Genomic DNA, 14,720 nt, shown 5'->3' on the forward strand with positions numbered 1-14,720 from the left:
TTACTAATATACCAAGGCTAGGGGGAAGTAAAATTAAATAGTTTGAAAACACTGAAACATGACATGAAATTCTAAGCAGCAGTGCATTGCTCAGTAGGTTTGCGATTTAAAGTCCTTACCTTACATGTTGTACCATGTGTTTTTTGACAAGTTTGTTTTCCTCCTTGCTTAACAATGTGTGTGCACCCCTTTGTAATATATATTCATCAACTTGCTGAGTTGCAAAGATTCGTAATAAGTTATTTTAGCTCCTAAATCTGTATCTGATATTAAATAATGTATATCTCAGGCAGATTAACTGTCAAACACTTATACCAATTACATTTTTAGTCTGTTTCCAGGTTTTCAGAAGGGGAACCTTTGCATAATGAGGTAAGGGGAGAACATGGATGCTTTCAGCCAGTGTAGAAAGAGAATGGAGATGATTCCCTGAAAAATCAGTATTGCTGCACAGAGCAAGCATGGCTTTTGCACAATCGCACATTATGACAGCTAGAAGGCATCAACACAGTCGACTCATAATTGAAGTTGATGAGTACAGCTCAAACCCAACACAAGCATTCACGTTCTACAACATTAACCAGGGACGTTTCCAGCCCCCACATGTGCAAATGTAAGTATTACAGTTCTGTTATTGCTATAGCACGGACTTCAGAATTGTTGTTGCTGTGTCAATGTGGCATTTGATGGGCTAGTCAAAAATGGAAATTTAGGAAACAATATTTGAACAAAAGGTATTTTTATTAGTGGATGGAAGGGGTAATGTATTATGTTGTTGCATCTTAAGTACTTGGTAAAATAGCAGCAAACAATTGCAGGAGCAGCAAACAATTGCACTTTTAAGATGAGTGGAATTATACCATTAACCACCCAATATCATATAGCTTTTTAAAAATATAAGTCTGGTTTTAGAACAAAACAATCCCCATTATTTGGCTAGAGAGTCAAGATTTCAAAAGAATAGCAACAAAAGAATAGCAACTTGCAAAAGAATAGCAACAACTAATGAAATGGTGTGGGCACCCAGCTGACAGATTCTACTTTAAATACTGACAGTATGTGAAAGACACATGGTGCTTAAAGTGTAATTAAATTAACATGCTTGTTGTTAACTTTTTAACATCAGTAAAAACATCTGTAAAGTTAATTGCTCTGAAGGACAATTTTCTTTTAGTGTAACATAGAGAATCATAATTGGAAAATGAAAGCAACTAATAAAGTTGAGAGCCAGAAGGAAAAGAAGAAAATCTTTAGCTGTAACAGCCATATGAAGTATTAAAACTTACTGTAAAACAGTTTGGCGAGGGGGAAAAAAACCATATGTAGCATACTTTTTCTTTTTTGGTTAGAAGACTTTTTTTAGCTTCACTAGAAACAGAATAGTGCTTGACTTATCAAGTTCATTCATTCATTCATTCATTCATTCAATTTATATCCTGCCTTTTTCCTACAAAGGGCTCAAGGCAGCTTACATCTCCTCCTCCATCTTATCCCCACAACAACAACCCTGTGAGGTAGGTTGGGCTGAGAGTCTGTGACTGGCCCAAAGTCACCCAGTTGGCTCCATGGTTGAGTGGGGACTCGAACCCAGATCCTCTGAGTCCCAGTCCCATGCTCTTAACCACTACACCACACTGGCTCTCAAGTTTGATTGCATAGGACATTGGTAGACTTCTTGTGCCCCTACTGATGGTTTGGCCTATACCTCCCTTCAGCTCTAGCCAGATACGTAGTCAGTGGTGAGGAACGATGGGAGCTGTAAATTATGGAAACCATGAATGAGATTGTGGTGCATGGAAGAGGGGTTTAGATTTGTTAGCCTTTGAGGAACAAGCTGGACCTCCACTTGAACAAGAATGCAAACAGACAGCTGGCACAAATCAGGCAACAAAAACATTTAAACTGAACTCTGGTGGAAAGCTAACAGGAGCTGGAAAGCATTTGATTCGGATAAAATCATTGTCAGGATTGAGGACATAAGCAGCTGGAAACAAAGTAGAAGCAACGGGGCCCAAGGCAATACTAAGTCCACACACTGTTAGAAGTCCACTAGCCAAGTCCAATAACAAATTCAGGTTGTCACAAAAACAGGCCAGGTCAAGAAATAGGAGTAAGTCATGGAGCAAAGCAAGGTCAGAAGCAACCCAGAAGTCAATAACCAAGTAAACAACAGAACAAGAAGCAGATTCCTTGGAGCAGAAAAGCCAGATCAGGTTCATCAAGACATGGCAGGCAAGGCACGATAACAAGACAAGTTGAAGTGGCGAGGGACAGGGTAGGAATGAGAATAGGCAAAGATGCAGCAAGATGCAGCCACAGGAATAGAATACAGCCCTTAGGAGCCTAGTGTTTGCTGAGGCAGCTTCTAGAGAGAAGAGCCTGCTCTTACCTAGCACCTCCCCAGGACTCCTAGGTGTCCTAGGGGCTGCAGCAGGGTCTGAAACTAATCCTGCAGCTACCAGGGTCATTATTTTGGTGCTTGCCCAGCAGATGGATCTCTGGAGCTGCCCAAATCCTGACAATCATTCCTAAGGGATGAAGATGAAAAAGTTTCTGATTGCCTTGATTGTTTCTGAAATGTAGATGGAGAGGAAATAGGACATAAATGCATGATCAAATATGATACCCAGTTGAAGAGACCCAAGTGTCAAAACAAGCTGCACATGCCAGAAACACCTGGAGAGGAACACCCTGTATAGGTGTCTTCATGGAAATGCTAGAAGCCTCCAAGCCAGAACATGATTGGTAGAGTGTCCGGTTCTACAGGATAACTTAAGAAATAATGGGAATTACAAAAAAGCTGGTGGAATACAGAGAAGCAGTAGGATTTGGTTATCAATATTTATTTATTTATTCAATTTATATCCTGCCTTTTTCCTACAAATGACTCAAGGCAGCTTACATCATTCTTCTCCTCCATCTTAGCCCACAACAAGAACCCTGTGAGGTAGGTTGGGCTGAGAGTCTGTGACTGGCCCAAAGTCACCCAGCTGGCTCCATGGCAGAGCAAGGACTAGAACCCGGATCATCTGAGTCCCAGTCCCATGCTCTTAACCACTACACCACACTGGTTCTCAATACAAACTGAACAGGAAGCACAGGAAAGGAAAGGGTGTAGTGAAGGAGGTGTTGTCCTGTATGTCAAAGAGGGCTTAGAGTTCAGCAGACTTTAAAATCTAAAAGATTCGTACTCCACCATAGAAGCATGGTTGGTGACAATAACTGACTCCAAAACTAAGTTAGTACTAGGACCATGATATCATCTCCCAGACCAGAATGCTTAGGGTGATCTTAAGATGGAAAATGAAATCAGGAAGATTTTAAACAAAAGAGGCTGTGTGGGTGACTTGAACTACTTGCATACTGACTGGTTAAATGCATGTTCCTGCCCTGAAAAGATGTTAGATTCTCAGTATCCTAAATAATTCTGGCCTAGATTAGTTGGTTATGGAACTGACCACAAAGGAGGCAAACATGGATTTAATTCTGGTTCTATTAGATTTAGTATATTTAGTGCTATTAGATTTAGTAAGTGGAAGGTTGCTAAAGAGGTCAAACACAGTCACATTAACTTAAGAAACAAAAACTTTTCTAAAATGAGGAAATTTTAACATCCCTCACCAAAGACTCTTGAGCAAATCTAGGAATTTAAGAAGGGAGATCCTCTTATGGATGAGTAATTGGCTAAAGAATAAAAGGCAGAGAGTAAGAATAAATAGTAAGTTCTTCCAGTGGGGGAAGTCAACAGTGGGTCCCATAGGGAACTTTCTTTTCAGCTTATTCATAAAAGATCTGGAACTAGAAGTAAGCAGTTAAGTGGTCAGGTTTGCTGATGACTCTAATATATTTATGATTGTTAAAACCAAAAGGGACTGTGAGAGAAATATCTTTGCAGTATCAAAGGCAGTATGTCTGTATACACCAGTTGCTGGGAAACCTGGGTGGGGGCATGCTGGTACAACCATATCCTATTTGTGAGTTTCCCACAGGCAGCTGGTTCTCTACTGTGTGAACAGAATGTTGGACTAGAGGGTCATTTGCTCTGATCCAACGTGGTTCTCCTCATATTCACAAGTTTCCCTAGAAGTTCTTAATGCATCCCTTTAACTGCAATATTTTTGGTTTTTTAAAAGTAGAAAAATAGTGTGTATTTAAAGTAGAAGTATATCTTTAAATAGTCTCTCTAAACTGAACCTTCAACCAAACTTCATCAAGCAGATAGTCTCATTAAATAAGGAGCTGCATTTATTTATTAGTGTTTGAAAAATTACTGTACAGTATACAATATTTTTGTTACTTGTTTACCTGTTTGAGTGTCCTAATTGCTCTGTCATACCTGATTACAACATAGCACTAATTGGAATTGGAAACTAGCTATGTGAATAATATTATGCAATCTATTTGTAACAGTGCCTCAATGCTTTTCACATAGGGTGGATCCTGTTCCACATGATGCTCCCAAGCCTCCAGGATACACACGTTTTGTTTGTGTATCTGATACCCACTCCAGAACAGATCCAATCCAAATGCCATATGGTGATGTTTTAATACATGCTGGTGATTTCACTGAACTGGGACTTCCTAGTGAAGTTAAAAAATTCAATGAGTGGTTAGGTGAGTATCGTGTTACAAATACATTTGAAAATCATTGCATCTAATCAGTGCATTGCACCATAACTCTGCTTCTGAATAAAACACAATACTCTTGGGTCTATGAATATTAATTTTGCCTTGCTGTTAAAGCCAGTGATCATTACTGTGACTTAAACTCTTATTGCTGTGTGATGCCTAAGATTAAGAAGAAGCAGCGTGAAGCCATGCATTTTTGCTTTTAGAAGTTTAAACTGGGCAAGATATATTTTCTACAGGTTTCATTGAAACTAAAAAGTGGAATTTATGACAATTTGTATAATGGCTCTTGCACATGTTGTTTTCCTCTGTGAAAAACAGGTATAGGAGGGAGATCATGTAAGTCTTTGTTTTATCCTGGAGGGTGCTAAGTTTTCTGTTGGAAGTTCTACTCCACTGCAGTCTTGAAATCTAAATAAAGCAAAACATACTGTACCTATGTGGCTGCTGCCCTTAATAGAGAAGACAGCACCTTCTGTACCAACTCTTGGCACTGATTGCAAAAATTATGTTCCATTGGACAAGAAAGCAGTGCTCCATAATGTTCTGAACATGCTTTAAAATAAAACATAAACAAGGTCTCTCAAAGTCAAATGAGTTTCATTACTGACTGGATATTTATTTATTAGATTTTTATCCTGCCACATTAGCCATAAGTCTCCCTGGGTGGATATATATTTGGATTTTCATTTTGAGTGATAATCCTGAAGAAAAACCAGCCTGAGCTTTCACACATAGTATTGAATATAGTATTCTTGAATGAATATGGTATTTTTGGTGTGCATGGATGGCATAAATATGGCGTAAGCTGATAGAAGCAAACTTAGGAGCTGTCGTACCTTTTAAGTAAAGCAAGAAAAGTGGCAGTCTTATGGTCTGTGGAAAGAACTTTCAGGTTCATGCTGGAACTCCTTTCTGCTACTGTCTTTTCTTTTGGATGATTATGAGGAAACATGCTACTGTCCAATCATAACTACACTAAAATCCTGGATTTTTTCTATGAGCAGTTCTTACTTCTGCCTGTAGGTAGAAAGGAATATAAAGGATCCAGAAATTTGCCTATTGTGGGAGTCTATAAATTTAGTTGGGACTGCAGGTGGCGCAGTGGTTTAAACCACTGTGCTGGTTGATCGAAAGGTTGCCAGTTCAAATCTGCACAACGGAATGAGTTCCCGTTGCTCCGTCCCAGTTCCTGCCAACCTTGCAGTTCGAAAGCGTGCAAATGCAAGTAGATAAAAAGGTACCACGTCGGTGGGCAGGTAACAGTGTTCCGTGCACTCCGGTGTTTAGTCATGCCGGCCACATGACCATGGAGACTGTCTGCGGACAAACGCTGGCTCCCTCGGCTAGGAAACGGAGATGAGCACTGCCCCCTAGAGTCAGGCATGACTGGACTTAATGTCAAGGGGAAACCTTTACCTTTACCCTTACCTTTTATAAATTTAGTATATGGTTAGGAGCATTTGAAACATGAAATATTAGGGTGTCGGTTGAGGAGGAAAAAGGAAAATAAAGAGCCAAAGAAGGAAGCATGTCTTGCTTAACAGCTTAGTGAGTTCCCTGGAACTGGGAGGCAAAAGTAGAGAATGCATGCCATGATGTTTAAATAACTCTCCTCCTCCTGCTATATGAGAATGCTTCACTCTCCATTTCTCTCCCTGCTAGATAATGTTAAAATGATTATGGTCTTGATTCCAATTCCAAGCCTGATCCCTCTTAGAAACAGAGCAAGAGAAGATCTTAGCCTAGAAAGAAGAAGAAAAAATCATGTGACCCCTTACCCTCCTGATCTTCTCACGTCTCAAAAATTCCAAATACTTACATTCTAGACCAGCTAGTGGTGAGAACAAGAACACTCCTAGTGGATGGGGAGTCAGTTCAATATTTTCTGTAGCCCCCATATATAGCTCCTCTGTCCTCTTTGAAGAAAAATAAGCAGGATCCAAATTAACCCTTGCCATCTCTCAAATTGCCAATGTAAGTTGCTGCATGTGTACTTTTCATTCACGTTGTCAAGGAATATCTGTGAGTAAGAATTTGGGTTGAAGGAAGTAAGAAGAGGGAAGAAAGCAAGTTTTTGAAAATTAGAGAGTAAAATGGAGGAAGGTGCACTAAATTGGAACAGGGGATTAAAGTATGCCCTTGATGTAGCAGTGAATGGGGGAATGCAGAGTACCAGGAAGAGGGAAGGAGGTGGATTTTGTTGTTTGGTGCAGGGCAATTTCCTGAGGGTTTTAATTGTGTACAAGCGCAATTCAGTTGATGGAAAACCTTACATTTGAACTTTGAAGCAAAAACTTACATTGAGTGTACCTGAACTTTGTTATAAACAATGGTAAACTTTCTGTACTATAGCTTTCTGTATTGCAACTTCCTGTTATACTAGTGTCAAAAGAAGTTTACCTTTACTTGTTGACCTCATTCTTTGATCTTTTGACTTCTAGCTAGTCCGAATTGACTTCCCCAATTCCTACTTGATTTCCCCAGTAAACTCACATTTTCTTTCTCTCTTCCAGATTGCATTCCTTAACTCCCTTCACTAACTTTCAACATTTCTTTCTGTGGTCTTAGGTTTTGAGACTCCCCTTTCTTCACTATAATACTCAAATCTGTCTGTCTAGCCACCTCCACTAGCTTCAGAAATCCTTCTCTCATACTCTCATGCCTGTCAAGCTGTCCTCCTTTCACTCCATAGTTGTGTCCAGCTTCATTACTAATGCTAATTACTTTCTCCCTGAAGTCTTCATTACTTATGATAATTATATGTTGCTTTAAACACTCTTTCAAGGTCTATCTGTATTTATATTTCAAACCATGTCTCCTGTCATTCACTGCATTTCAAGCTCTAAGCACTGTATATGCTTCTCAGGCTATATAAACAGTTTTTCACAAATACATCTATTCTCATCCTCTTAAGCCTTTTCACAACATCTCTTTAAATATTACTGTCACTATATGTGTTCACTTTCATACCATAATAATATTAAACTTATTTTTATAGTGATTGACTATAGGTTAATCAGGTACTTCAGACATACCATGAGTAAATGGTAATTCAAAGCTTATAGTTACCTTCATAAGAGTTACCATTTGTTGTACAGGACATTTTCTTATGGTGCAGTCATGGAGAACTACTCAGTAGTGAGTCTTCTCATTCAGTACAGCTAGAGAGGGATAACGTATGCCACCATGTTCACCTTTAAAATGAAAAGGCAGTCAATAAGTGAAATAAGCAATAGAAGATATCTTACATCATCCCATCCCTGCTCCACTTCTACAAATTCTTCTCTACCCATCTATAAATATAGCAGCTTCTCCCCTTTCAAAATGCTCAGTCAATTGATTGGTCAAATATTGACCAAAAGATACTTAATTGAATTTTGTGTAATTGAAATTAGCATTTCCCTAAACATTTGTTTTGTAAACATGTTCATTCATTCATTACAAAAGTTGGTTGTTGCTGAGTTGGAAATAAAATGTTAACTGTAATTACTTGTAAGTAGCTATGTTATGCAAAAACAAATATGTCAGATCTATAAAACGTATTTATATGTCATGGCATTGCAGTAAGAAAGGATCAACAGATTGACAGCTACAAAGATCTCTACAATTAGTAGAAAAAATTCCCAGAATATTGTTATGTATAAAAAAACAATTGAAAGAGAAATCTCTTGAAAATCTGAAGCAAATTTCCAATGACTTTTCATTGAAAATAACACCAGATTTTCTAATTTTTACATGAGCTTTCTTCAGTCAGTTTTGTCTTCATATTTCTTGATATCTAATATTTGTCCATACCAGAGTTAAATTTCTGATACCACACTGAAAATGCAGAGAGCGCAATCATGTAGTCCCAGTCTTGCATTGATACGTGTTTGAAGCAGACATCTCTAATTGAATAGCAATTTGGTGGGGGGGAAAACCCTACCTATCCTTTACCAGCTGCAATGCAGATGCAAAATAGGCAGCCATGACTTGATGTAGGATTTGTACATTTGCAAATAGTTGGCTAGTCAGTTTTTGTAGCAATTTATTTGTCTAACCACTATATGTGTAATTTTAGATCTGGAAAACTGCTACCCCAATCACGTGTACTTAGAAAGAAGTTCTATTTAAATCAGTGGGACCCTTTTTCAAGTAAATTGGTTTAGGTTCAGGATCGAAGTGTATTTTTCAGAAAGACAATTTTTCTCCCTAGCATATATATGCCCTTTTCCCTTTTTGTTAATGTTGGTGCTTAGGTATAGAATTTTTATTTGATATTCTAATGTTTGATTTAATTGCTAGCTTTAATGTTTCAATGATGCTTAGCTAGAACAGTTTACAAATGACTTAAGGTGTATTCATTTTCACTGTTAATGTAAATTTCCCAGACATCAGCCAAGTGTTTAAACACAGAACTGTCAACGAGATACTTAAAATGCAATCTAAGACAGTTATACTATCTTTACTATATCACTCACTGCAATATTCTAAAAGGTTGAAATGAGAAAGAGAAAGCATTAAGTGGGCATTTATATGATTGCTATTGCTCTCACAGAATACTAAAATATGTTCAGAGAAAAGTAAAGTGCAACTGCTGTTAGGAGCCTGCATATATGTTTCACTAAGATAAGCACATCATTTTTAATATATTCTGTGGAACATGGAAAGCTTCAACCCACCCAAGGAGCCATGTGGCTAATGGGGTGGGCTAAAAAGCCAATAAATTAATAAATAGTAAACAGATATCCACAGGAAATTATTCAGACTCGGATGGAGAACTAGTGTTCTTTGCAAGACTGGAGCTGAAGAAAACCTCCCTGTGGAATCTCAAGGTGGTTCAAATAGGCCAAGACTCAACACTAGTGGACCAGGCCAGCCTAAACTATGCAATGCAACAACTATGCAAGTATAAAACCAGCCAAGACCCTAGAATAGAGCTGTCAGGTTCAGAGCCTTTAAATGTCTCCAAATTATAGAGGAATTTTTAACTTCCTCAGTCAATGCTGCCTTCCTGTGTTCTGTCCCACCTAATCCTTTCTGCTACCAATTTCCAAAAGCACCCTTTCTGCTTCCCTTCCTTTACTTGGCAAATTGTAGTGGCATGGGACAAGTAGAGGAGGTAGGTTTATCTTTTCGCTTCCACTCCTCCCCCTTCCTCCCCATGGTAAACTGCTGGGCAACAAAGTCAACTTCCTGTATCCCATGGCCAGCTAGGCTTTGTACCCAGGTGTAGTGCTTTTCAGTATGGCAGGGAGATGGAATATGGAGTATAACAATAACAAAGCTTCCATCCCTCCTCTTCCTTTACTTGGTGCCACTTGCCAAAGAAGAGAAGGATGGGGGCTTATTGGAGGGCTGCTGGTGAGGTCTTTTGGGAATGGAGAAAGCTGGTGGGGATGGAGGAGGCTCATTTCCTAAGGCTTTTGTTTTGGAACAGCATGGCTGGGGGACTCACCCATATCTCCTTTATATCTAGAGAAGCAGTCTAAACGATGGTAGTTCTTGTGCAGATGTCACTGGCCCATGTTGGCCCCTGTTCACCATTTGACAGCCATGCACCTGCTTTGTGCAATGTTAGCTGCCCCTGCTTTGATGCTTCACAGCCAGTAACAGCACTGGGACCCTCTCTCCTCTATGCTTTTTTCATTCCCTCACTCAAGGTTAGCAAACAGGAAGCTGGCAGGAATATAGAACTTTAGTAATTGTTAAACTGCTTGCCAGTAACCTCTTCTTGCTTTATAATGTGGGGCTGCTAGCAGGATGTAATCATAGCTTATGTGTCAAGGTGACCTTTCTGCTATGACAGAACGGATCTGGAACTAAATATTTACATGTATAAATACTGTAGATAGGCTTTTGGCTCCTTTGTATTGTTTTATATTTTTTACACATGAGCAGCAATGAGATAGATTCAAGTTATGGGATTCTTTTAAAATATGGTAATATCCCACTTTTGTTACTCCAGTAGATGAGGGCCACAATATCTCATAATGCTGAAGTTCTCACTATAAACTATGTGCATTGTAATTTCAAAATTGGAATGCAATGTGCTGTAATTAGCACATAAACTACAAACAGATTCCATTTGATATTCTTTAATTAGTAAAAGAAATGTCAAAAAGTTAATAAACAAAGCAATTATCAGCTATAAAGTATACAGAAACACACCCATTAGATTGCCACTGCTATCATCAAGTTAATGAAGGTAGTTTAAAAAATAACCAAAAACACAGTTATTGAGAGAGAAGTTAAGAATATAGGAACAAAAAAATAGTGGATCGTATCTGGTCCATGGTTCTCTTCTCTTAGTGGACTATGGAAAGTCCACAAACAAGATATGAGTACAGCGGCAGTTCCCCACTTGTCTTTTCTCAGCAACTGGTACTGAGAAACATCTGCTTTTCATATTGGAGGTGATCATGAGCAGTGGCCATTGAGCATTTTAGGCCCGCTATCGCTGTTGTACTGCCTGTGCTATGCGGAGTGTAGCTCTCTGTATATAGAGAATAATAATCTGTAACTGTCAAGTACCTCTGTTATGTCTGTCAAGAGATCAGTGCCCGCTTTCCTATATGCCCTGAGTGGAACGTAGTGTCGAATCAATCTGCACTTGCTGGGATGGTTGGAACTTCAGGCAAAGGAAACAAGTGAAATACATTATTAATGATGTCCTGGCTGATTCATTGACAGTACATGACCTCTTGTATCATCTTGTAATTTTTCAGTCCCTAATGACCTTCTGGAGCATTTTGGAGGGTATGGTAAATTTTCTCTTCCCACTACTGCCACCACCTATGGGGAAACTGCTACTTCATTGGGCAGTCCCATGTATGGGGTTTCAGGGGCTAAGGAACATAATTCAGAAGCTGAACCTTTCTCGCTGCTTCTAACGTGTCTCACAATCTCTCAATTAGAAAACTAACTAGAAGTGTGCTAGATGCAACAATGATCAGGTATATCCACAGTTGGCCACAGGGTCAGACTCAAAGGGTGCTTATTAGTGACACCTTCTGAAAGTGGGAAGAAGTAACAAGTAGGGTACTGCAGGGTTCAGTCCTGGGCCCACTACTCTTCAGCATTTGTATTAATGACTTGGATGAGGAAGTGCAAGGAATTATTATCAGATCTGCAGATGACACAAAACTGGGTAGAATATCTAATACCCTGGAAAACAGAAAGAAGATTCAAGATGATCTTGATAGGCTGGAACACAGGGCTAAAAACAATAGAATGAAATTCAATAGGGACAAATGCCAAGTTCTACACATAGAAAATGAGAAGGATCTTGGAATAGTTGTAGATCACAAACTGAATATGAATCAACAATGTGATATGTCTGCAAAAAGGGCAAATGCTATTGTAGGTGGCATTAATAGAAGTATCACTTCCACATCATGTGACATACTAGTTTTCCTTTACTTAGCACTGGTTAGGCCTCATCTGGAGTACTGATACCTGTGCTGGGCACCACAGTTTAAAACAAGCTAGAAAGGGTTCAGAGATGGGCAACAAGGATGATCCAGGGCCTGGAAACAATGCCCTATGAGACTGAAAGAACTGGGCTAGCCTGTAGAAGAGTAGACTGAGGGGAAATAATGATAGTACTCAACAAGTACTTGAAAGGCTGGCACAAAAAGGAAAGCCAGGATCTCTTCTTGATCATCTCAGAGTGCAATAATGGGCTCAAATTACAGGAAGCCAGATTCTGCCTAGATATCAGGAAGGAACTTTTTCCTGCAGTATGGCAATGGAACCAATTACCTAGGGAGGTTGTTGACTCTCCTACACTGCAAGCATTCAAGATGCAACTGGACTGCTGCCTGAGAGGGATGGTTTAACTGGGACTCCTGTGGAGCAGGGAATTGGACCTGATGGCCTTCTGACCCATTCCAGTTCTATTATGATTCTATTAAACATCATTAATGGATGACGTTCTACATAAGATAATCCTAATATTTAAGTTGGGTTTTTCAAATGACTGCTTGATGACAGTTCGTTAGGAGTCAAGAGATGCTGCTATTGCTGCCACAAGCAGCTAAAGTTTTATTTTATCTCAGGCCAAATTTGCTAAACCTGCACACCAGCTGCACCCCATTTCAGTCAGGTTGAGCTTCAGGGTACAACATAATACAATGGGTACAGGACCCATTGTACTATTGCATTACTGGCCTCCTGAGCAATCTATCTGGATTTTAAATGCCTGTTTGTATAGCTTTCATCTGGCAAGATCTTAGGGTTGCCTCTTAGTATAACTCAGCAGCCAGCTTCTTACTCCTGATTTTCACCAGCCACTTAAGATTATCCAACCAAATAAGATTAGCCATAGCCTATCTTCTCAGCTTTTTCAAACATCTCAAACATTGCACCCCACCAGAGCCCTTTCTCCCCGTCTCACTCTAGAGATTAACCCTGACAAAAGTCTTTAGTTCTCATACCTTAACTTCCATTTCCCAACTTCGCTTTTCCATTCAGCTAGAATTCTAGCCTATCTTAATTGAATTTACCTGTTCTAGGCACCATTTAGTAATATTCAAACTGTGTGTCTCTCTTTCTCCTTCCCCCTTCCGAATGTCATTCAGCAAATCTGCACAGCTCCCCTAATAGATGCAAAGCAAGGCTTCAGTCCTACTCAGATACAGTGGTACCTCAGCTCACGAACACCTTGGTTCACGAACAAATCCGGTCACGAACAAAAATTTCATTAAAATTTTCATGTGGGTTGCAAACTCCGCATTGGGTGGCAACCAAGATCGCAGCCATCTACCCCCCCCCCGCCTCCGAGTGGAGAGATGGACACGATTGCAGTTCCATTCGTGCAGGGAAGACGTGCATGATCACAGGCGCGCTCCTGCAGGAAAGACGGGCACAATCTCGGCCATTCCCCCCCCAACCAGTATGATCACAGCCATCTCCCCACCCCACCCCCAAGTGGGGAGATGGCCGCGATTGTGCCCAACTCTCCCTCCCCCAGTGTGCCATTTGCGCCCGTCTCTTCCTGCCCCAGTGCACCTGCGATCACACCCATTTCTTCCCCCCTCACCCCCCAGCATGCCAGGATGACGGGCACATGCCAGGATGACGGGCGCCTGCAGGGATGATGGGCACAATCTTGGTCGTGCTGGGGGGCGGGGCGGGGAGATGGCCACACTTGTGCTCGGGGTGGTGGAGGGGAGATGGCTGTGCTCTTTGTTGTTGTCACTTTGCTTTACATTTTTCTGATTTAAAAAAAGGTTACAGAATGGGTTAACCTAATTTACATTGAACCTTATGGGGAAATTTAACTTGGCTCACAACCAATTTGGGTCACGACCAGAGTCCTGGAATGGATTAAGTTTGTGAACCAAGGTACCACTGTACATTGTACAGCACCTACACAGAGCACACACCACAGAACCGTAGTAGTTAAATGCACAGAGGGTGCTGGGAATCACTGCCTTGTTGTCTTTGAAAATCAGTCCAGTGATCTCTGAGAGCTCATGCCTGCAGTTCCAGTAGTCCCATGTACTCAGATGGCAGCTGCTGCCCTCAGCCTACAAGTACACACTCTTTTTTTAGTGGCTGTATTTTAGCCTTGATTTCTTGCCCTTTCCTGTCAGTGATGTGAAGTGGCCTCCATATCAGAATGTCATAGGCTTTATCTCCACACTGAACTCTGTTCTGGTTGCAGTGGGAGGTGTGTGGCCTGGGACAGCATGCCTGCTGTAAGCATTAATTTACATGGTGTCTAAGATGTAAGATATTTTTGTAGCTCACCAACTCTCCTGCTCTAAGGGTGTTATCCTGAGAGTTTTTCCCCAGGATGAAACTTCTTCATGCAAGAACCTTTTTTCTTTACCTCATTCACCTTAATGCCACAACTAATCCTGTCTCTGATCAGAGAAACTGTTATCGTGCTAAAGGCACAGGTCTTACTGATAATTTTTACATCATGACATACTGCTGCATAGTTGCATTATTTTCCTGCATGTACGTTATGAATTTATGAGTGGGTTGATATGTAACACTAAGTCACCCTCATTTATAAGCCTATACAACATGAGTTGCTCAGTGGACACCTCAGAGGCAATCAGCTTGCAGGCTCTTTCCTCCTTAGTCTTCCAGCCAAC

The 14,720-nt window shown here is 40.3% G+C and overlaps 1 protein-coding gene across 1 annotated transcript in view; it reads left to right on the top strand.

Annotated features, from left to right (window-relative positions):
* The first annotated feature begins 461 nt into the window (after nt 1-461).
* Nucleotides 462-14,720, top strand: part of MPPED1 (metallophosphoesterase domain containing 1) — a 101,003-nt gene continuing 86,744 nt past the window's right edge. The window contains exons 1-2 of the mRNA XM_044450890.1: nt 462-613; nt 4,433-4,614. Of these exons, the coding sequence (XP_044306825.1) occupies nt 462-613; nt 4,433-4,614 (334 nt within the window). The remainder of the gene's footprint in view (nt 614-4,432; nt 4,615-14,720) is intronic.

Source organism: Varanus komodoensis, unplaced genomic scaffold (genome assembly GCF_004798865.1).
Source record: "Varanus komodoensis strain SLA01 unplaced genomic scaffold, ASM479886v1 scaffold69, whole genome shotgun sequence".
NCBI lineage: Eukaryota > Metazoa > Chordata > Lepidosauria > Squamata > Varanidae > Varanus > Varanus komodoensis.